The sequence below is a fragment of the Gossypium hirsutum genome, chromosome D12 (assembly GCF_007990345.1).
Source record: "Gossypium hirsutum isolate 1008001.06 chromosome D12, Gossypium_hirsutum_v2.1, whole genome shotgun sequence".
NCBI lineage: Eukaryota > Viridiplantae > Streptophyta > Magnoliopsida > Malvales > Malvaceae > Gossypium > Gossypium hirsutum.
This window is the reverse complement of record NC_053448.1, coordinates 58,623,821-58,647,511: the sequence shown is the minus strand read 5'-3', so window position 1 is coordinate 58,647,511 and position 23,691 is coordinate 58,623,821. Positions and strand designations below refer to the sequence as shown.

Below are 23,691 nucleotides of genomic sequence, written 5' to 3'. Positions count from 1 at the left end.
CATGAAAACATTTAATATGAGGTTATCATACTCACCTCTTTTGTCACTCTTAAATATTTTGATTTTCCTTTCTCAAAAAATTTCTTTTTTATAAAAGTGAAAATTTTCTCTAAAGCTGCACTTTAATTTTTCACAATAAGTAAACGTATATATATATAATAAAAAAATCATCAATAAAGGTCAAAAATACCTTTTCCCACTCCATGTTAGAATCCATTCAAATTCAATTTTAACAATTCTGGATTTCTTGCCACACTTCTGAAAGGTGTTGTGATTAGTCATGCTACATGATTCACATTTTTCAATTTCATTATTTAGTTTAGGAAGAAAACTAAATTACTCGCATTTTTCACGTATTGTTATAGTAATCAACCTCCCAGCCTTTGCAATTGTCTTTTGCGCTTCTTTAGCCTTCAATTCCTGCAACTTGGTTATAGTAAGCAACACCCCAAAACGCTAGCTTGCACCCAAACAAGATGATATGTTCTGTTGGAAATTTTGGTGTAGAAAGCAATTTTGTCGCACATTGAAAAATTATAATTTTTCTAAAATTGAATTTTTGTGCTATTTATAACAATAAATCTTTATCAAATCAATATTTATCTTTTATGCTAGGCGAACTTAGTCATTTTGGGACTTTCTACCTACATTATATTTTATACTATTTTCAAACCTTCAGTTTGTTTGAAGTGTGGACTTTAAATCTATGAAATGATAACATAATAGAAATTTATTGATATTCCGAGAAAAATCAATTGCTCCCTATAAGTTAGAAATTAAAGCTAAACTCTCTCAAATAATAAATTTTATTAGTAAAATAAATCTCACTATAAAATGACAGAATGATAACTTATTGTATTCTACTTTTGACCTAATTCATATTCTTTATTTATAAATAAAAACATAATAGTTCTAGTTGAATAAGAGAACACAAAATAATAATATTTTAATAGAAAATACTGAGTCCTTTTAAGGCTACATAGAGTGGGTGGCCACAAACCCCTTTGGGAATAGGGTTTGTCACCCAACACTCTCTAAATGGGCCAATGGGCTTATCTCATGTGTTGGGTATAATTATATATGTTATTTGAACATTTAATCAACCAATATAATTTATCCAGCCCAATAAACAATTTTTTTGTTCCTAAAGTATTAATTTTTTAATTAAAATAAACTCAATTAATTCACTCAATTCTAATTTTTTTGAAGTCATGACAGCTTTATTGTAGTAGAATCTGTAAGTAAATATATTTAATTTTCCCATTCAACAAAACTACAATGACTAATTAATTTAATTTCCACTTCAAACTTCAATTATTTAATTACATTCAATTAAATAACAATTCAAATAAATTAATTTAATCTCTAAGTCATCTATTGCTTAAAAGCAAGAAAACACATTCACTATAAATGGTGATACATGCAATCTATTTTTCTAGATCGTCGCTTTCATTTATTCATAATATCGGTTCAAATGCAATCCATGTAGGGTTGTGCCAAACTAGTGAAGAAACCAATTGAACATATATAATTAGGGCTCAAATAATTGTAATTAAACTCTGATTCTTCGTTTATTAAATACAACAATATTTAACCATTAAGTCAATCCACTAAAAGTACTATGATTAAACTCTCTCCATTATATACTATTACTACAGCAACTAAAATTTATAATATAAGCCTTTACATGGATTCAATTCCTTTACATGGTTTATAATTTTTTATTTTAGAGATATGGGTTTGCTTTTAATATGAAAAGAGAAGTGAAACTAAAATTTATAATATAAGCCTTTAAATATTTTATTCTATTTAACATGATTTGGTAGTTTCCAACAAGTCTAAGAAATTTGGTTTCTTTATTTTTCATAGTACTTGTTAATGTTTATAACAATGTATTTTGTTTGATAATGTAAGCTGTTATAGTTTTATTTGTAATTTTTTTATAGGATAGAAAAAAAATGAAACTTTTATTTAAAAAACCATAAAAAAATTAGTAGTTAAGATTAATCAAATAAATTCAGGTTTATGGTTTAGAGCAACATCAAAATTTATAAAAAAAATCATTTTATTATAGTATTCTAGATACTACAAACAATTTAAAAAAAATAATTACAAATTCTTAACAATCAATTCAATAAATTATAAAGTAGTACGGAGACAGTTGGTAAATTTATCTTATATTTTAGATTTCACCTAAAATTTTAGATTATCTAAAAAAGATGTTATCCTATATTATAATATTTTAATATAAGAGTGTGAAAATATGAGATGGCTAAAATGTTATGAATCTAAATATCATATCTTATTCAAGAAAATAACATTACAAACTGTAATATAAGATTTGACAAATCAAACATTAAAAAAAAATCAAGATAATCTTTGAAAAGGAATAGAAAAAATAAAACGAAAAAAAAAGATATAATAAAAGTAAGAAAACAAAAGTCAAATAATTTGTGGCATCAGTTTAACTTCACACTTTTTAACAGAAATTAACTACTAAATGACTATAATGTAATAAACCAATAACATTAATTAATATACAATAATATTTTAAAATTCGATAATCAATGTGAATTTATTTCCTTAAAAAAAAGAAGTAAATTTATTGGCACAACCTAAGATAATAGACTGAAAATTGCTAAGGGAAATCAAAGGAGGGTTGTCTAGCTTCGGGCATTCCAAAATTAGATTAGGGGTGTTCTGAAAGTGGTAATGATGGCCAATGAAACAAGTCAAACATGTAAAACGACATCACTCAGAGAATCTGAAAGAACCAAAACAAAGACCAACGTCATTTTTCCCTGTCGTGATTCGTGAAGCAAAAAATAGTACCTTGGTAACATCACATCACATCAAAATAAATATTTAAAAAAATTATTTCCTCCCCTACTCTCTGTTAGAGCCATTGTTTAGATTCCTTGACCATCTCGACTCTATCTTGCTCCTTGACTCTGTTTGTAATCAGTGTAATAAAGACTCAGTTGTACTACAGAGCGGGAAAACCCCGAAAACAAACAAACTGCAAACAGACACTCATTGAAACAGAGTGATATAAAAACAAAATAAAATACAGCTACTAAATGCTCATTCTTGATTCAATGGAAAAAATAAAAATAAACGAAAAGGAAAAGAAAGAGCTTACTGCACTTGGGAAAATGGCAATTTGATACGGACATATACACTGTAAGAGAGGGTCTTTTTTTTTTTTGAGGGGTACTTTTTGTGGGTCACTTACTGTCCCTCCCCAATACCATCACTCAACTCTTTTCTAAAAATGGTTTTTAGTCAGAATACTCGTAACACTCTCCCACTTGACTCTTCACTAAACAATAAGGGATCCCTCCAATAATTTTTATTTATTTTACAGAAAAATGATAAAGTTTTCTACTACATGCATTTTGATTCAAGAAGCTCCTCATTTTTTCAAATAAATTTCCCTGTCTTTTATTTACTGTCACTTTTGTTTTCCCTTTTTTCTTCTTGGATTTCTGATTTCTTTTTACAAAACCCTAGGTTTTTCAAGTCTAGGGTTTTGTTTTCCTTGATGAATTCATGGCCCTGTGTGCTACAATTTCCTAAAAGCTTCTACTTTGTTTGGGTTTTTTAAGCTTTTCATAGTTCATCTTATTTTCCTGGGTTTCTGTTGAAGCTCCTTGGGGTACTTAAGTTTTATTTATTTTGAAAGGAACCCCATCTTTGAACTTCATTATGTTTGCTTTATAGCATTTATGGTTAAAAAGGGGAGTCCTTTGAAGCAGATATTTCAAATTCTGTAGTTGTTTTTGTTGGTATATTTTTCTCCACTTGTCGAAAAACCATGGTAAAACCCTTTTCTCAAAACGTCTTCTTTGTTTCAATTTTGAATCAGTTTAGTTCTGGGGTTAAAAGGCTTTAATAAATACACAAATTTTTGGTACAAAAAAAGAGGTTCTTTTTTTTTTTTCTACTTAAATTGTGTTTAATTCCTCACTAGTAAATGCATGGATGGGAGAGAAGCTATGGCATTATCAGGCGGGTCATCTCCTTATTATATTCATAGAGGGGTTGGTGGGCCTAGTTCTGGATCTGTGACACCCACTGGCATATCTGCATTTTATTCTCAACAAGGGTTCAGGCCCCCATCTAACCCCCAGGTTCAGCTTCAGTCAAATATTGGATCAACATTTACAGGGGAGCCTAAAAATGTCAGTTTCCCTCATGGCATTGAAATGGGTGTCTCCTCTGGGATGCCACCGGGGGAGCCGGTGAAGAAAAAGAGAGGAAGGCCCCGGAAATATGCTCCTGGTGGGCAGGTTTCATTGGGACTTTTGCCATTGCCTTCTAAGCCTGAGTCTTCATCAGGCTTAGATGCTACTGGCCAAAAAAGAAAGAAAGGCCGTCCTCCTGGGACTGGGAGGAAGCAGCAATTAGCAACTCTAGGTTAGATTTTTGTTGCATTTTGATGCTTAGATAACTACCTGTATTGCGAATATATGCTGCTTGTTTTCAGGATATGTCTTTAAAAGTTCAGTTGTTTCTGATAGGTGAATGGATGAACAGTTCGGCAGGGCTGGCCTTTGCTCCCCATGTTGTCACTGTTGGAATTGGAGAAGTAAATGACATCCTTCTAGTTTATCTAACATTTACTACACAATACAAGTGATGTTGAATTTATATCTTTTGCAGTTAAATAGGTGCATGAGAATCTCTTTAATATAGCGTAGCTGTTGAGCTAGATGATTTGGAAACAGGTCCTTTCCATTGCATTATTGGTGTGTAATGTTTGCTTTCTAGGATTTTGTTGGAGCTTGTAATTCTTGTGACTTTAACGTGGATGGAATTGTGATCTCCTCCATATAAATTTTGAGAATAAGAAGACGTTGATGGATGGGAAGTATTCTTGACTAACCCTATGATCATACACTCAAATACAGATCAGACTAAACATGCATGGGGATTACAAGCATGCCCATATCCGACAGATGTGTTGTTATGGTGGTATGAGTTAGAAAAGTATAGGAGGAGACCATTATACTTGCCACATTTGCATGCTAGTCCACTGCTCCATCTTTGTTTCTTGTGATAAATATTGAATTTCTCTTCTGAACCAGCTTTTAATGATTAATTTGTTTAGTGGAGTTAGCCTTAGAGATGACAGTGTTCAACTTGTTCAAAAGGACACTGATCTATGCATAATGGTAACTTTGGCACAGCCACTTCACGCTTTGAACTGTCTGTGAGTATGAGTTACTGTCCAACTTTAAAGACACATGTGCCTTTATGAATTGGCATACAAGGGACACGGGCAATCATATCTGTTTCAAATCAACTTAATGTGTTTTACCTGTATGATTCAGTTGCAAATAGCATCAACAATTTCCTAACCATGTAGATTGTATATCTTTAATTTGACAAGGAATATGCAATCTTATTTTCCAGGACATTGTAGCGAAAATGTTGTCCTTTTCACAACAAAGGCCAAGAGCTGTCTGCATCTTATCAGGCAGTGGTACAGTTTCCTCTGTAACCCTACGTCAACCTGCATCTTCTACTCCTACTGTGACATATGAGGTTGTGGCACTTGCCCTTCTTTTGGCATTTCCTTCTCTTAAAAAAAAAAGAAGTCTTTATGCCATGACTCTTCTCATGACCAAATGTCTTACTAGCTTCTTTATTTGAGTTCTTAGAATGGCAGTTTGAAATGTAGAACATGAAACCAATGTGCTTCTTTCCTCCGGATGAAAATGCATTTTGTGAAACCATAGTATGGTGGCCTGAATTATGTACTAGTTCAGTCAGGGATTTTTGTTGTCGTCATTGTCTCTGTGCTTTGTCTGTACAGGCTTTCTGCCAATGAAACTGTCGTATAATGTTTAGTTTAGTTTATAATCATGTAATATTTGATCCTTCAATTTTACATATTTATTATCTAGGTGGGAACTTATTTGATCTGTTTTAGCTTTTCTTAGGGCCAGTTTGAGATATTATGCTTGTCCGGTTCTTACTTACTAGCCGAGGATGGTGGACCACGCAGTCGAACAGGGGGCATAAGTGCTTCACTTTCTACTCCTGATGGTCATGTCATAGGCGGTGGCATCGCAACATTGATTGCATCAAGCCTAGTTCAGGTATCCTTTTCATTTCTCCAAATTTAACTTCTATTTTGATGCTTATAAAATCAGACGAGTCTGACTAGGGTCTTATTTGCATGCGCATAAGACGTGCTGGTTGGAATGAGTGGGTTTGAATAAGGGTGTGATATGTCATTGAATTGTATGTCTGCAACCCGGATAGTGTTTTCGGTGGGTTAAAAAAATGAGAAGCTTATGCATATGATTTTAAGGTATTATACACTTGCTGCAGCTGGTAGTTTGCAGCTTTGTTTATGGGGGATCTAAAACAAAGAACAAGCAACTGGCTAGCCCAAAAGCAGAGGAGGCTGTGCCCCAGCGCTGCGGTGACTCAACTATGCCAACAACTGCACCTTCAACTCAACATTTCATTCCCCCTTCTATGAGTGCTTGGCCCGGTTCACGGCCAGTTGGTCTGAGAAACCCTCACGCAGATATTGACTTGATGCGAGGATGAGCACTGCATTCACGTACATACTTGTTGTACATGTACTGAATCTTTGAGAAGTACGAAAAAAATTAAAATCTTCCCCATCCGCCCAATAGGTGCAACAGGGTTGCTAACTTAGATTGTAACAAAAGCCACTGTGAGTTTGTCTAGTTTGTAGGGCGAAGATATATTGTCTGTGGTAACTGTGAAATCCATCTACTATTATCTGCAACATTTCAAAGTTGGATGAAAAACAAGAAAACTGTCAACACACAGCAATGAAGCTATTCTACATGGCTGTCAGGCATGATAAAAGGGTCTAAAATCCGGAATCCATTTATAACTCAAAGCTTCTGTTAATGGTATTTTTTTTTCTTTCATTTTAAGTATGAAAGGAGGCAGTGCAGGAATAAGGAATGGAAAAGCAAATTTGTGACGGTCTATTACAAATGGATGATTAATCAATATAAAGCTGCAAGGACAAACTTGAAAATTCATTCAGATTTCCATTAACTTTTCATCAATTTGCTTAAGTAATTTAAATAATAAGTCAACACAATCATTAAGTACATAACTGGTAAAAAAGAAAATGTAAAGGAGGATATGAATTCAGTTCATACATGTCCTTTGAGCATGAACCTTCCACTCTTTGTAGTTTCCAAGGAATACAACTTTTACATTATGTTGCTCAAATTCGGTTCAGTGGGTGCATTCAACAAAGATGAATTCGGTTTTTTATAAAAAGTTATTTTATCTCATCTGGACACGCATCAAATACTGATTAAGCGGGTTTTGGGACTTGACTATTAAGCTCAAGCTCCTTGAGCTTGATCTTAAACTAAGGCAACTCTTACACCCAATATATAAACATACATACATACATGATGATGGTCCAACATTATTCTAACACAGTATTTTGCAATACAAATCTTACAAACCTGAACTAAACACTCGTGGATGAGAACAAATATTTTATGCTCACATTCTGATCAGTTGATCAGTCTTAGCCTTTACCTCTCGGCACTAACCGGCCAGGTTTTCATCTTACCTCCTCTTTGTCACTGATTATTCCAGTAACTTCTTTATATCATACTGCAATAACACCATATAATTCAAAAGATCAAATTCACTTCATAATAACAACACCGCAATATAAAATGCCAAAATCAAACTTTTAAGCATAAGAATTGGGAAGGCAAAAAAAAAAGTAGTTCACCTCAAGACTAAGTGGAGAAGTGGTGGGGTAATAACGATGAACAACTTGACCATCCTTACTGACCAAGAACTTGGCGAAGTTCCATTGGATATCATCTCCGAAAATTCCCCATTTCCCCAACTTTAAGTACTTGTACAGTGGAGAGGCATTATCACCATTTACTTCAATCTAATATCACAACAGCAAGACGAGATGCTTCAATAAAAAGTTACACATTATATTCATACGGTTCATGAGCGGTGTTCTTAATGCAATCATGTTAGCAAAATTGTGCCTAAAGTATGCCCATCGGGGTAGATCCTCAACTATAGGAATCCTGGTTAAAAAAACTGTAAAGTTCAGAAATGCTAACAATGATTGTGGCAAAATTACCCAAGTTTTACTAAGCTTCAACAGTAAAACAAGTACAGTATGGTTCTAGTTACCTTATCAAAGATAGGGAATTCCGATCTAAAGCAGGTGCAAACAAATTCAGAAATCTCAACATTTGATCCTGGTTCCTCCTCTCCAAATTGATTGCACGGAAAAGCAAGAATCTCCAAGCCTTTTACAGAAACAAAAGCAGATTTTAGTCCATGCAAGCAATGTAATGTCAATGTATCTTTCAAAGTGGAATTCATCCCGATAAAAGTTCAACAAATATATGCACACATAAGGAAACAGTAGAGGCTGTTGTATTGCATTGTTCTTCTAAACACATCGATAATGAAGGTTCAGGCAAACTCAAAGGTTCAAAATGCAAACCTTGATCTTTATACTTCTCGTATAATTGGTTCAGTTCTGTGTAGTTGGAATTTGTCATTCCACTGTCATAAAATAACCGAAGAGATAGTCATAAAAATAATTTCATGGCTACAAACTGTCGTCAATTGGCTCAGTTGCAAATATAACACATTAAATATTGATCACAGAAATAGAAAGAAGATACCATTTGGAAGCAACATTAACAATCAACATCACTTTTCCTTGGTAAATATTGAGATCCACATCGTTTCCCTCAGCATCCTATCAACAGAAGCAGAGGATCATATGCATAAAAGAGAAAATATATACACAAAATGCTCCTTTTAAATCCTTTTCTGTAAAAGAAACCAGGACAATACCATTTACAACCATTTGATTGGTTAGCAATGAAATAGAATATTACAATTTAATTTCACTACCTTCTTCTCCTCCATCTGATGCTCAATAAAATCTCATTAGATTAAAAACCATTAAGAACCCTTGTTAAGCATTAAGAAACTGAGAAAGTTTCTGCATTTGGCGTTATTTTCATACAAAAAAAAAAAGGATCATTTCTCCACTGATATCTCAGGTCAGCATCTCCGTATCAAGTTAATTTAGTTTCCTTTCTATTGCCCCGTCAATAGTAAGTAACTAAACAACCTTAGCAAAATGGGTAATCCGCAAACAGAAGTCTTACTAGTGATAAGTTTAGAACCCAAAAAATACTGAAAAGGTGTCAAGCAACCATCAAAATTTACCAAATTTGCTATTTTATAACAAGATATGATGAGTTTAAAGAACAAAACAACATAGCCTAGCAAGATTTTACTTTAAAAAGGGTAAGTAAGTGAACTTAAAGCTCTTAAGTGGACTTAAAACTTACTGAAGAGCTTAAACAGTGATAAGAAAAAAAGGATTAGAGCAAAGAACGACAGACCAACCTTAACAGTAAAAGCATAGACGGAGTCTGGGTTATTTGGAGTTAGGGTCGTCATTGAGTAATACTAATCGTTGTCTTGTTTGTCCCAGACTGGAAAACCATTCAGGCTTTTAGATTACCCTATTCCATCTCCATGGCATGAATCATGCTGTCTCCACATCTGATGCTTTAATCTGCTTACACGTGTACAAGTTTTTCACCCTCTGAGCCCAATTCAGTCTTTAAGAAGTTGCACGTAAAAGGTGGGTCGAGCTAAGACGGGCTTCAATCCGATAGTAACATATTTCATATTTTTTCAGATTTAGTCCGCCTAAAAATTTGAGAATAAATTTTTGTTCGAACCTCTCGTATTTACAAAAACTAACTCAATTTCCTTTTAGATCCATCCATATTATTTTTTATTTTCTTAAAATTATTTTAATATTTAATAATTTTATATATTTTTTATTTATTAAAAATACTTATATAGTCATATTAATATTTTTTTAACGGTTACATTAAAATAATTTTCTATATTTAATATAAATTTATTTTTCTTAATGTGTTCTAAATTACATTATATATAAAATAACATAATATACAATATTAAAACTTAAAACGGATCACACCAAACCAAGCTCGAACCTTAAACAAACAAGCCCGATCCTAAAAGGCTTAATCTTTTGCCCAAACCCTCTCAAATTTTGAGAATACCATAATCATGCCTAATATGAACCAAACTTTAAAAAGGACAATATAACCACCATATTCATGCCTGTTATTTACCAGTATACAACACTACTAAAGTACCGTATTCAGAAAAGAAAAAATCTGGCTCACTCTGTGCAGCTGAAGGCCAAATAGAAGCAAGGCAATCAATCCAATCGTGAAAGAACTTGGTTCATTACACAAGTTTACTAGGTCAGAAACGGGAAGACATTTTATAAATTATGAATCAAAACCGTCTAGAAATTTCCTTGATCCCACCAAATTGTTTTGACAATAAAAACCACCATACGAAGCAAATTCAATATGTTTTTTTTGGTGAACTTGAATCAAGATCTGCATTCTTATGCACTTTCAGGCTTGGGAGGGACCTTCTGGCCCTCTGATGGCACTATTTCCGAGTCTTGTTGAACAGGAACACAAGGTCTCCAAATTGTTTCCGTGCCTACATCCATGAGTGCAATGCCCTTTGCTTGCAAATGAGCTCTCATCTGATCACTTTTCAAGATGTCTTTGTTTCTCCTCACCTCAGCTCGCTCTTTAATTAGACGAATCACATCATCTTCCACCAACCCTGCTCTCGTTAATGCTTTCTCCTTTAATTGCAGCAAAACCTGTTTAGAAGAAATTCATCTTTAGTGTTAACTTTTACAGAAGGCATGAATCTGTACCATCATTTAATAAGTAAATCCCGTCACCTCGTTATAAGAGCAAGGTGGCTGCAATCCCAGAACATCCAAAACTTTTGTAACTTCGTTCTGAATCTCTTTAAGGGATTGAATTACCAATAATCTTTGTTGCTTTTGCTGCTTCTTCTGTCAAATTACAAGAGAAAATATATTTTTATCTTCCTTGGCATAGACTTATATATATAAAAGAGAGTTACTAGCATTCGGAAAGATAAACAAATACCTTTAGCATGGTCAACAAATTGTTTACCAACTTCAATGCTTCTAGAAAGGCTCCAGTCAGTATAAGTGAAGTGCTCAAGTCATCTGACATTTTCACCTGGAACTCATTGCGGAGCTTGCTAATGCATTCCTTGGCGTCCGGAGTAATCCGTGCTGGTTTGCCATCGTTGGGCATTTCTTCTTGTAGTTGCAATAGAGCATCTTGACAATCTTTCAAAGTCTGTACAACAAAGCAGGTAAGGATACTTTTCCGAAGGACTTGAATCTAAACTAACTCCAGGTACAGTTGCCCGGAGTCTGTGATTTAGAAAAAAACTTGGGATCTCAGGTCGACACAGCAAATAATCTGGTCACACTTTTTGAGTAATTTTTAACCTAGAAGCAACTCTACTGGTAGCGCAAATCTAATCAATTATAGAAGAATATTAAGTGGTAAAAGGAGGCCATATTAAAATATAGCGTAACTCCAAGAAATGGAATGAGGCACGCTCCTGCATCCATGACACCTCACAAGTATACAAGCCCTAGACAATTCATATAACCAAGTTTTAAGCCTAAAAGGCCAGATCACTGTCCGTACTAAGACATCTGAATTCTGACCAGCATATGCCTATTGCAAGGTAAAATAGCAGTGAAATAAGCTTTAAACCTGATATATGTAAAAAACAGCGTCTGATGCACCTTCCAACTGAACAACAGAGTAATTGAGAGGAGAACGATAGTGTGCATTTATCAAGAAGTATCGCAAAGCCAGTGGATGGTATCTCTCAGTAATCTAGAAGAAAACAAATAATTTAACATAAAAAAGGAAGCTCGTATGAGAATACTTCTGCAACTAAAACCAGAGGGGAGGAAAATAACATAAATAATAAGCCCCAACTTCACCTGGCGAATTGTGAAAAAGTTACCCAAAGATTTTGACATCTTCTCATTGTTATTAGTAACATGCCCATTGTGCATCCAATAACTTACGTCACTCTCTTCGCATGCAGCACAACTTTGAGCAATTTCATTTTCATGGTGAGGAAAAATCAAATCAAGCCCACCACCATGAATGTCAAATTTGAAGCTTAAATAATGTGCACTCATTGCACTACATTCTATGTGCCACCCAGGTCGTCCAGGTCCCCAAGGGCTGTCCCAAGATGGCTCACCTGGCTTTGCAGCCTGAAACAATTATTCAACATCAGAATTTGGAGATGATGCCAACATTATAAATGGCAGGTAACTGATGCAAATAGAATGAATGAAGAAATTTTGACATTAGAATTTGTGCAACAATAGTTTCAATGAAAAGTGTCATTATCATTGAAGGGGGAGGGGTATCTAAATTGCAAGTCTTAAATTTTGGTTTTCTTGTAATTAGGGTTTGTCATCCTTGTACTCTATGTAACCTAGAGTTCAGATGAATGTTGGATAATGAGATGCGTCTTATGCAGACAGCTCACTGTTTTTTTAAGTTTCCATATAATTTGAGGATAAGACCTCCGTATCTAAATGTGTCGGACATAGATGTCGAACACAAGTACTTTAGAGAAAATAAAAATTTCAGGTAACTTAGCTTATACTTTAAATATAGTTGCCTATTTAGAGTCCCATCCATAGGGTTTACGTGGTAGTTTTTTCAATCAATAGCTAGACATTAGAAAGCAATGGTAATTTGAGTAATTTTTTTTATAGCTTGACCAGATTAAGCACAGTACAGCAACTCTGGGAGGGGCAAATTTTAGAATTTAGATCAAAAGTCGCAAGCATGAACACACTATAAATACCTACTCCTTAAATAAAGTTAATAATAACTGAACCTAATTGAAGGGAGCTCAAGTAGCTTTATTTTTTTCAAAACAAGCTCAAGCAAAATTAAAGCTCCCCCATGATCAAGCCTCAAGATTTCAAAAGGAAAGAATCTTGAGCCCCTATAGGCTAGACTCAGCTTGATTACAACCCTAAAGTCACTAGTAAGTTAGTAGGTTTTGCACCTTCCATAATGCAAAGTCGGAAGGATTACGCTTCCTTGAGTCAACAGCAACACGTTCACCTGCTCTATTATTTTCCAGCTTCTGCCCAGATAACTTGCCATAATTTGAGAATTTATCAGCAGCAAAAAACACATCGCCTTCAACAACATATCCAAAGTCTTTGTTTATAATCTGCAAGATGAAATTATAGAGAAAGTTATGAGAGGAGTTAAAAAAAGGGATATGAAGTAATTGCCTTCAGCCCCTTCACACGTTATACTAAAGCAATATATGTAATAAACTTCATGTTCAGCAGTTCAACAACTCTTAACAATTAAAATGGGCAACTTCAGCTCAATATGAAGTGGTGCAAGTTAAAAACTGCTCTTCTACTTCTTCATGATCAAAATTAGAAGGAAACATCTTAAACGCCTTCTAAGACCAGAGCATGGGTCCTTGCTACATCATTGATTATCATTGGGCAGATGTAGATAAATTACCAGTATACAATACATGACAATGACATGCCCAATAATAGCTTTTTATCACAATGATAAGGTAACGATCTGAAAATATAACTACCAACTATAACCCATTTAAATGAATCATACTTTTGTTAATGCAAATACATACATCTGCACATTATACATGCATACATAAAAACATAGTGCTATCATGAGTTTTAAATGTGCATAAACCTAATTATACTAGGAAAATTCCCCTAAAGTAGCAATAGAGATGCAACAGTGAACTCGACCATAAATATGTGCACTACATTTTCCACAAGGGAGAGAGAGATGCACGATTGCTAAAGGGAGAGAGGAATCACGGTATTCATATTTCTACAAAATAAAACCAGCATATTAAACAGGAAGGAAACCTGAGTTATCATATCTTTGATCTGCTCCATGTGATCAGAAACACGTGGCTCATGTGTTGGAGAAAGGCACTGTAGATCACTCATATCTATATTATATTCTTTACAGTACCGGTCACTCAAACTTATTGGATCCTCTCCAGTCTCATTGGCTCGACGAATTATCTGAAAAAGTCCAATCAGTAGCTCTCATAATATGAGAAAGACATAATTGTTGTTGAGATATGAGAGATGGACTATTAGTCAGAAAGTAAAAGTGGTAAACCATAAGCAACAAGAGAACGCATTCTGGCTATAACATCTCCAGAAAAAATGCTCATAAACGAGTTCAAAACAGATAAACAAATCAAATAGAAGTCTTTAAGCTCTTGTAACGTCAATTGTTGACATAATTATTCAATAAGCTCAAAAGGAGAAAACAACTATTAAGTTGAAGTGTCAACTCCCCACCCCAATATTAGAAATACATAAGTTGAATGCATCAGATTCAAATGATAAGTATCATTTCAACATAAAAAAACAAAAAAACAAAATACATCATTGCTCTCAACTAAATCACCAAAAACCGAAAGCAAAGAGCTGCTTAGATAGAAATTCAAACCTTATCATCAACATCAGTAAAATTCCTGACATAAGTAACCTCATAACCCAAATGCTTAAGGTACCTGTATAATTCCAATAGTCAGCAACCAATTTTAAAAATAAAGGGGGAAAAAAGCATAAGGGGTTTCTCTAAGACAAATTATGCACCTGTAAAGGACATCAAAGGAAACGGCAGCACGAGCATGGCCAAGGTGACTGAAATCATAGGCAGTGACACCGCAGACATACATGCGAACTTTTCCAGGGGTTTTGGGATTGAAAACCTCTTTTTGCTGAGTCATGGTATTGTAAACAACAAATTGGAATTCTTGGGTTTCCTTCTTAGCCATCGGTTTAGAAGCTTTTTTTTGGTTTGTTTCTTGCTTTGAGGGATCCATTCTGACCCTAAACAATTACCCATTTTTCTAAAAACTTAAATCACATGTAAATTAGTATGAATCTCCAACACCCTACATCAATGGCAAAAAAAGAGTTCATAGCTTTTGAGACGCTTTAACAGTGAATTCATGCTTTAATAACTGGGAACCTTTAAACAGTGAATTCCAACACCATACATCAATGGCAAAAAGAAAAGTTCAAGCTTTAAAAAAAATTGTTAACTCCAGTAAAGTTAAAAAAAATAACTGAGAATTCAAGCTTTTGAGACACTTTAACAGTGAATTCAAAACTTAAAATCCATGTATCTCTCATTCAAAGAATAGTCCAAAGAAACAATCTTTAACAACGAATTCAATATAACATTAAACATCAAAGAAACAAAACGATGCATTAAGTGATTGAAGAATGAAAAGATCTCACCAATTAATCAAGAAATTAAAGATGCAAAAATCCAAAAAGAAAATTTGATTTAACGGCAACTTCGAGGACAAGTAGGATTGAATATAGAAGGGATTGAAAGAAAACATAGTTTCTCTTGAAGCCATGGAGATACCTGGAATTGGATGAGATTGACAAGCAGCACAGTAGTGAACTCCGGCGACAGAGGAAGCAGCAGCTTCACCTACTGGTGAGCGGCACACAACACCTAGGGATTTTTGGTGAAAATAGGAACTGATTTGGGGAGGCAAAGGTATAGGCAATTGTCTTAAATTTGTTCTGTCATGTCCTTTTTGTAAGTAAAATTCTTTAAAGCTGCTACAATGAACACAAAAAAGCTATGTCACTACTAAGTACTTCCCCGTGATTAGGGGCAAAACTAAAAATTTTGTGAAAGGTTTTCGATAAAATTAAAAGAATTTTGGCATAAACCCAATCCTAAACTAATCCCCAACACTGTCCATTTATCAATAAACAAGGCAACTAATTACACCTTGAAAATCCGAGAACCCAGAAAGAACCTGAAGGTAAAAGGGGTTCCAGCGATGATGAGCGACGACAACGGAGAACCCAGAAGAGTGCAAGCTGCTTGAGCCTTGAAATATTGGACGGTGGTGAGTGAAGTGACCAGACAGTGAAGGTGCGTCACTGCGTTGGGTTACGGTGGTCGGTGGTGACTGGTGGCTGTCGGCACTCGGTGGTAGGGAGATTTCGGAGGAAGCAAGATATTTGGAGAGATACGAACATTAGATTACTGATTAGGGTTAGTGGATTGGGGATTTTTGTGTTATTTTTTATTTTAGATTAGGGATTTTCGGGTTGGGTTAAGGATACTGGGTTAGTATCAGTGGGTTATGGATTTTTAATATTGAATTGGTTTATTGAGTGGGCCGGTGGTGGGGGCTTGGGTGCGCAATACATATCAATTAACCCGATTCTAAATAGAATTAAAATTTGAAAAGATGTATAAATTTTAAAAAAATCCCAATTCAACAAATTGATTAAAAATTTTCCACACTAAAAATATGGTTAAAAATATATTTATGTAAATATATACTTTAAAAATTGGGGTAATTTATTTTGTTTTATAAAATATTGGAATAATTTTGTTATTTTTTTAAAAATCTTATGATATTTCTAAGTTTCCTAATTTAACTGCCATATTCTATTCCAAAAGATTTTATTAAAATTGCGAGGCTAATTGGCCAAGCTTTCATGTAGAGTCAGTGATGCATGGAACGCAAAGATCTGCATGGGTATCATTATATTGATTGTAATACCTAAATTTTACCCGGCCCTTAATAAGCAAAAAAAAAAAAATAAGTCCAGTGCTTTTTGTACAAATCCAGAACAAAACAAGTTGGCCCAGACTACAAGGCCCAAAATACAAAAATAGAGGCCCAAATCCAATGGCCCAAAGCAGTGGCAAAAACCCTAGGGTTTATGAGGTAAGCTTCAGCCGCCGCAACCAAATCTTCCACACAAGCCGAATCTCCACGCGCGCACCTTCACCTGCACAGCAAGAAAAGAAACAAGGTAATACAAGTAACGAATATGGCAAGAAAATCAAGAAGATCGTGAATCAACTAGATATGAGTGGATCTTCTTTTCATTTTTTGTTTCATTACTATTATAAAAGCAGATTAGATATACTGTAAAAAGGATTCGAAAATCAATACAAAAAAAAGGCTATTATTTTCACAAACAAACAGAATATCAAGAGTACAAAGATCAACCAAGAAATCGAAAGGTTGATATTTTAGCATCGTTCTATTCTCTCTCTCTATATATATATGTATATTACTTTACTAAAATACAATAAAACAAAAAAAATAAAGAACTTACTTTTGTTTACCTCTGAAACGCCGTTGGGACGGCTGAGGTTCATCTCCGAGGATAGACGGTTAGAAGCCGAAAGGTTTCTAGGGTTTTTGAGGCTGTTTGTGATAGCCCGAAATAGGGCCTAATCGAAATAGTGGTTTCATAACCACAAATCTGAAGTGAAATATTTTAATTTTATAATTTTTTATTAGTTACTGATTGATTGAAATATTGTCTGAAAATATGGATAGGAATTTTTAATGATTTAGTGTCTAATTGAATTTTTAGGACTAAATTGAAAAAAATGCAAAGTGTGTCTAATTAGTGATTAAATGACTTAATTGAATTATTGCATGAAATTGGAAGTGTTTATGTGGCAATTAGACCATAAATTAGTGATATGGACACAAAAGGGTAATTCTAGAAAAATATCTAAGTAATGGGTCAAGGGCATTTTTGTCCAAATTGAGTAAAAGACAAAATAAAGAGAAAATAAGTGTCCATCTTCTTAAAAATCAGATGGTTGCTGTCAAAAAAATTCATGTCACCATAGCTAGGGTTCTTAATTTTCTAAGCTCAATTGTAAGTGATTTCTTGCCCCGTTTTTAATTATTTTCGTATTTTTATGTTTATTGAAGCTTGAATTTCATGTTTCTACCATTTAATTTAAATGAATTTAAAGTTTAAAAATTGACCTATTCATGATATAATTGTAATTTGATTAGTGATGTTAGATAATGAATGTTTGAAGTGTTAATTTCAAGTTTTACTAGATGAATTTAAATGAAAATGTTGAAAAAGGGCTAAATTGTGAAAGATGGTAAAGTGTGCATAAAGTTGTGATTTTGTGAAATTGAGGGCTGTTATGAGCGTGAAATATGATTTAGTGAAGTTTGAAATTTAGGAATTTAGTGAATTTTATTTTTACGAGCTTAGGGACAAAAGTGGAATTTTTGAAAAGTTATGGGGAAAAATGTAAATTTGCCAAAATGTTGTGTATGAATTGTATTTGAATGAAATGTTGATAAAATGTATTAAATTGTGTTAATATAGATCAAGAAAGAAGAAATAGTGGAAGTGATCGGGGAAAAGAGAAAGTTATCGACTAAATTATAAAAATAGTCGTTTTGCATCCGAGGTAAGTTATGTGTAAATAATAGTAATATATTTTTATAAATTGTGAATTTTATTTGATATGTGAATCAATATTGAATGTGGAAGGAAAATTGTTCATGAATTATTCAAGTGTTAAAGTGTTGAAAATAAAGTGTTAAGTGTAAATTCCCGGTTGAACTTAGGAATAGAAGTGGATACAAGTGACATGTCACTAGAGACCAGTGTTACAGTGTTACAGTGAGTCCCGGGTGCTGGGTGATCTAGCATGTGTTGCAGGCACCTGACAGCTTGTGTGAGCAGGCCCGTGGACATTTCCAGTGTTATTGATCAGTGGTAGCTTCGGCTACATTTCAGTGGTAGCTACGGCTACATATCAGTGGTAGCTTCGGCTACATATCAGTGTGGCACTTATGTGCTAATTCTCTACGTATCCGTGTATATTCCAAGTGTTCAACGGGATTAATAATGAGTTAAAGTGAATATGAAATGAAGCGTGTATGCAGGTACAATTGAAAGAATGAGCATATGTGATAAATGTTAAGTGTGAAAAAGTATATGAAAGTGAATTGGTAAGATTGTGCATGTGTAAGTGATTGAAATTGCTAAGAAATGTTTTGATTAGCTATATGTTAAAAGTGTTAATTATTAAATGAGTACCTATTATTTACATGTAACTTACTAAGCTATTAGTAGCTTACACATTTCTTCTTTTCCTTTGTTTTATAGTGATTTGAGCTTGTTCGAATTGGGGATCGTCGGAGCTCGTATCACACTATCATAACCATCTCGGTATTATGTGTTTTCAAAATGTTTAAACTATGGCATGTATAGAGTCTTAATCATTTTGAGCATGTTCAAATGATATGGCTAATATTAGCTATTGAAGTAGCTATTAAAGAATATGTCTTGGTGTTATGTATGTTAAAATGGTAACTAATTCAAAGAAGCAGTTTCTTTGACAGCAGCAGTGACGTGAATGTGAAAAATCACCATAAATAGTAGAAATGGAATTAGGGAGTGAATTATATATAGAATTAAATCTTATCAAGTCTATTTTTATATGAAAGAAACGGTGTAGGCAAATTAATTTTATATTTTGAGATATTTGAATTTTAGTGAGACAGGGTCAGAATGGTTTTTGAAGTCCCCTGTTCTGACTTTGGAAAATCATTATAAATTGTACAGAAATAATTATAGGTCATAATTTATATGTCTAGATTCCTTAGTGAGTCTATTTTCAAAATAAATAAACGGTAACCTTATATGAATTCTGTACAATGAGATAATTGATTTTTAGTGCCAAGAGATCAGATCTGTCGAGCTGTGAAATAGGGGATACTTTAATGAATAAACTGTACTAATTGGTTAAGTCAAAAATTCTGAAAATTTTATGGTAAGTAGGAATATGAGTTTAGTTTTAGGGAAAATTTACGGATTTAAATTTCGAGTTTCGTAATTTGTGATATAATTAAATTAGTGACAGTTACGTAGGTGGACATTTTTACTGTGAACAGTGAATTTAATTTTGAAAGCAATTTTTTTTATGCTCCAAATTGGTAAGTTAAATTGAATAACATCTCGTACTCGATTCCGGCGACGGTCTCGGGTAAGGGGTGTTATAGTGTTCTTGTGGTTTCTTGAAATTTTTGAACCCAGATTTGGGCTTGGAAGGGTCGAGAGAGCCGAAAGGGTAATTTTCCCATTTTTTTGGCCACCGTAGACGGTGGTACCGGCGCCGGAGATCGGCGGCCGACACGGTGGCCGATGACCGGCTGATGGCCGGACTGGACGCCGGAAAACTGAAGGGTTGAGAGCTTTTTTTATTATTTTTTTAAAGAAATGAAAGAAATGATTTTTTTGAAAGGTTTTTGGCTTAAATAGCCAGCTAAAACGGCACCGTTTTGAGCATGGGTCGACCCGGAACAGACCCAACCTGGCCTAAGATCCCTGTGTTTTTGAGCGGAGGGGTAAATTGAGCTTTTAGTCCCTCCGCCTTTTAATGTTTTTACAATTAGGTTTCTTTTATTTTTTAAAAATTATCCCTTTAATTTTTCTTTGATTTTAATTTAATACTATTTGAACGATGACGTTTTGAAGGAGAAGGGATAATTTCCTTTCCAGCCCCTCTGAATTATTAGCGTGTTCAATAGGGCCCCTAATTTTTAATTATTTGCAAATTTACCCCAGATTTTTGTCTACAGTTCAATTTAGTCCTTTTTTATTTTCTTTATTTTTTAATTAATTAATGATGTAATTGTTTTTTTTATATATATGTATTTTTTTTTCAAAAATCTATATATGTATATATTTATTATTTATATATGTGCACATGCGTGTATATATATATTTCTAACAAATATTTTTTATTTATATATATATACACGTATATATTTATGCACAAATATATATTCTTTTTTACACATATTTTATAATATATATGTTTATATATTTCTTGTAATAGGTCATTTTTGCCCAGGCCCGTAAGAAGTAAACCAAAATTAAAAATTAAAAATTAAAGTCCAAAAAATAATAATACAGTCCATTTTTTTACAGCAGGCCTAATGGCCCAAATCCACTACCCAAACCTAATTAGCCCAAATCCACTACCCAAACCCAACTAGCCCAAATGCCCATGACCGAACACTAAATCTGATTGGCCCAGTTACAGTGGCCCAACACCTAACCCAAAACCCGATTCAGCCCAATTAGCCTATTTTGAAAAAGTATTCCAGAAATCATTAGGGTTTCTGGAACCCTTCAGCCGCCGTTGCCACGCATAGGCTCCCCTTCGAGCCACTCCTCACGCGCGTGATGCCTTCGCACGCCACGCATGCCTCCGTACGGCCACCTCCGTACCTCTAGGCTGGCCAAGTACCTGCAAATACAAGCGAACACACAGAAGCAGCAACAAATAGAAAAAGAACATCAGTTTTTTTATTTTATTTTTTATTTTATTTTCTGTAAATAGGGCTATAAAGAAGCCATTCGAACACTGTAAACGATTTACACGCATTTTCGGAATATAGAAATCAAAAAAAGTTCCAAAAGGTGATTTTCGGTTCTCTTTTTTTTTCGCAGATCGTTTTCCTTCTTTCCTTTTGTTTTTACATACATTAGTCATCTGTTAAAGGAGAAAAGGGGAAACAAAAGGGAAGAGGGGCATACCTGAGGGCCATATTTTTGCTCACTCCGCAGCCATCAGAGTTGGGGCGAAGATTGGGAGTCTTCGGAGGCAATGAATCCCCAGAGCGGCGACGAGCCTTTCTTTTTGTTTAGGTTCTGCTAATGTAAACCCTATGTTTTAGTATTTATTTAATTTTTAAGTGCAGGAATTAAAACGACGCCATTCAGAGTCAATGCAATGGCACTGAAACGACATTGTTTTGGAGACTCGACCCGAACGGTGACCCGATCCGGGAAGGATCCGCGCAATATGGGTCGAATGGTTTATTTGCTAAATAGGTCCCTATGTGTTTACTGAGATTACGTTTTTTTTATTTAATTGTAATTTGTACGGCACATTTAATTTTGTTTCCATTCAGATCCGACTTGATACGGTACCGTTCTGCAATTGATTGTTATTGTTTATAATGCTTGCGTTTAATTGTTGGTTTAGTCCTCCAAGGTTAAAACGGATTTCGATTTGATACAAATTTAGATTTTTTTTACTGAAAATGTCTTTAATTATAATTAATCCTACTTTTATAAACGGATTTCATTATTGTTTTAATTTTGTCTAAGCTTCGATTTAAAAAAAATTGTTGATTATTATTTTCAATGTCAAAAAATGCCTTTTATGTTAATTTTGATTTAAAAAGTTTTTTTAAATAAATCAATTTATAACATTATTTTAATAGATATTGTTTTCAAATTTATTATTAGCACAAATTCTATTTTTTTTTAAATATAATAATGATAATAATATATTTTTTAATTGTTATCAATATGTTTTAAATGTATCAATATTATTTAAAAATACATATAATTTAAATTAGACTATTTTAGTATATATGTACATAGGGTATATCGTTAACTTCAAATTAACATTTTATTCACATAATTTTTTTTATACATAATTGTTTTATTTCTTAAACCTTATTTATTTTATTCGTTTTGGTGGGTTGTCAAATTATTAATAAGGATGTTTGTATAATATGATTAAGGTCGATGTTAGTATTTGCCTATTATTTGTTTAATTGTTTCTAGTTTAAGTTTAAATTGTTATTTATATTTTGCATTACATGTTGTTATTCAATTATATTGGTTGTAAAAAATTCATTTCGTTAAAATATTATAATCGTTTCATTTCAAAAGTTCAAAAAAGAGGCTTGGTGTTAAATAATTCTCGAGAGAATTATGCCCTAACTTACTGGGCCTCAATTCTTCTCGATGAATTTATATCATCAAGTATCCCTTTCTTTAAGACATTTAAAAAAATAATAATAATAAAATTCTTTAGATTTCAAAATGTTGGATCCTAACTTACTGGATGTGACATTTTGTTATCTCGTTTTTAAATAAAGGAAATATTTGGTGTTTAAGGATTTTAAGAAAATTGAACCCTAACTTACTGAGTTTTGATTTTCTCGATCGATTTAAATAACCAAATATCCTTCTCAAAATGTATGAATTTGTTTTAAATTTTAAAAAGGGACGAATCTAACTTCGAAGATTAAATCGTTGCACTCTAACTTACTGAATATAACGATTTATTTCTTTAAAGTAGGTAAGTCTTATTTCCCAATCCGATTACTCAAATTTTCTCTTCAAAGGATCTTATTTTAAAATCCTTTCAAGGTTTCGACATTAAGACATTAAACAATCGATTCGGTACCAATTTTGGGCGTTACGAGGGTGCTAACCCTTCCTCGTGCGTAACCGACTCCCGAACCTTATTTTTTTCAAAATTTGCAGACCTAAAATTATTTTCAAGGTAATCCAATTACACCACAATAAAAAGATTGGTGGCGACTCCCATTTCCGTTTTCATTTTAAAAGTCGATCCCCTTTTTTTAAATATATATTCTTTTTTACACATATTTTATAATATATATGTTTATATATTTCTTTTTATAAATGCATTATATATAATTTGTTATATAAATTCTATAATCTAAATTTTATATGTAAATCCATGTTTTTTTCCATAATTTCAACATGCATATTATATACACTTTATATTCTTTATTGTTTACTTTTTTTTTTATTTTACAAGTTTTTTATTTCCCTCACTCGTTTATTCATTTGTGTTTTCATTTATATTCTAAAGAGTGTTTTTATTTTGTTCATTTATTTGATATTTTGCATGTCATTATTTTTTATTATGTACATTAATTTCGTTTATTTAATTGTTTTATCTTATTTCTACGCCATAGTTGTATTTATTATTCTATTTTCCATTTAATATAACATTACATCATCTTTTTACTCGAATTAAAAAACAGAAAATTTTCAAAATAGAG

At 33.3% G+C, this 23,691-nt stretch overlaps 3 protein-coding genes and 1 long non-coding RNA gene across 10 annotated transcripts; 1 reads left to right on the top strand and 3 right to left on the bottom strand.

Annotated features, from left to right (window-relative positions):
- The first annotated feature begins 3,082 nt into the window (after positions 1-3,082).
- On the top strand, positions 3,083-6,772 carry LOC107947025 (AT-hook motif nuclear-localized protein 5). The gene is made up of 6 exons (XM_016881559.2): positions 3,083-3,183; positions 3,974-4,419; positions 4,524-4,591; positions 5,419-5,550; positions 5,949-6,107; positions 6,343-6,772. Exons 2-6 carry the CDS (start codon positions 3,981-3,983, stop codon positions 6,565-6,567), a joined length of 1,023 nt encoding a protein of 340 aa, XP_016737048.1. The 5' UTR covers positions 3,083-3,183; positions 3,974-3,980; the 3' UTR covers positions 6,568-6,772.
- Positions 6,773-7,251: 479 nt separating this feature from the next.
- On the bottom strand, positions 7,252-9,637 carry LOC107947026 (probable glutathione peroxidase 8). The gene is made up of 6 exons (XM_016881560.2): positions 9,424-9,637; positions 8,685-8,761; positions 8,501-8,562; positions 8,182-8,300; positions 7,757-7,924; positions 7,252-7,632 (listed from the first exon to the last, which is right to left on the bottom strand). Exons 1-6 carry the CDS (start codon positions 9,475-9,477, stop codon positions 7,606-7,608), a joined length of 507 nt encoding a protein of 168 aa, XP_016737049.1. The 5' UTR covers positions 9,478-9,637; the 3' UTR covers positions 7,252-7,605.
- Positions 9,638-10,264: 627 nt separating this feature from the next.
- LOC107947024 (cysteine--tRNA ligase 2, cytoplasmic) lies at positions 10,265-16,122 on the bottom strand. 7 transcript variants are annotated; one of them, XM_016881553.2, is made up of 11 exons: positions 15,814-16,122; positions 15,408-15,610; positions 14,624-14,860; positions 14,475-14,538; positions 13,877-14,038; positions 13,018-13,188; positions 11,924-12,205; positions 11,688-11,813; positions 11,040-11,258; positions 10,826-10,942; positions 10,265-10,741 (listed from the first exon to the last, which is right to left on the bottom strand). In XM_016881553.2, exons 3-11 carry the CDS (start codon positions 14,851-14,853, stop codon positions 10,472-10,474), a joined length of 1,641 nt encoding a protein of 546 aa, XP_016737042.1. In that variant the 5' UTR covers positions 14,854-14,860; positions 15,408-15,610; positions 15,814-16,122; the 3' UTR covers positions 10,265-10,471. The 7 variants fall into 7 exon arrangements, with proteins under 7 accessions (XP_016737042.1, XP_016737044.1, XP_016737046.1 ...); XM_016881555.2 differs by having other exon boundaries at positions 15,786-16,077; XM_016881557.2 differs by having other exon boundaries at positions 15,408-15,607; positions 15,786-16,077.
- Positions 16,123-20,717: 4,595 nt separating this feature from the next.
- Positions 20,718-21,584, bottom strand: LOC107947023 (uncharacterized). Its single transcript, XR_001697041.2, has 2 exons — positions 21,395-21,584; positions 20,718-21,104 (listed from the first exon to the last, which is right to left on the bottom strand). It is a non-coding gene; the product is annotated as an uncharacterized lncRNA (long non-coding RNA).
- Positions 21,585-23,691: the final 2,107 nt, after the last annotated feature.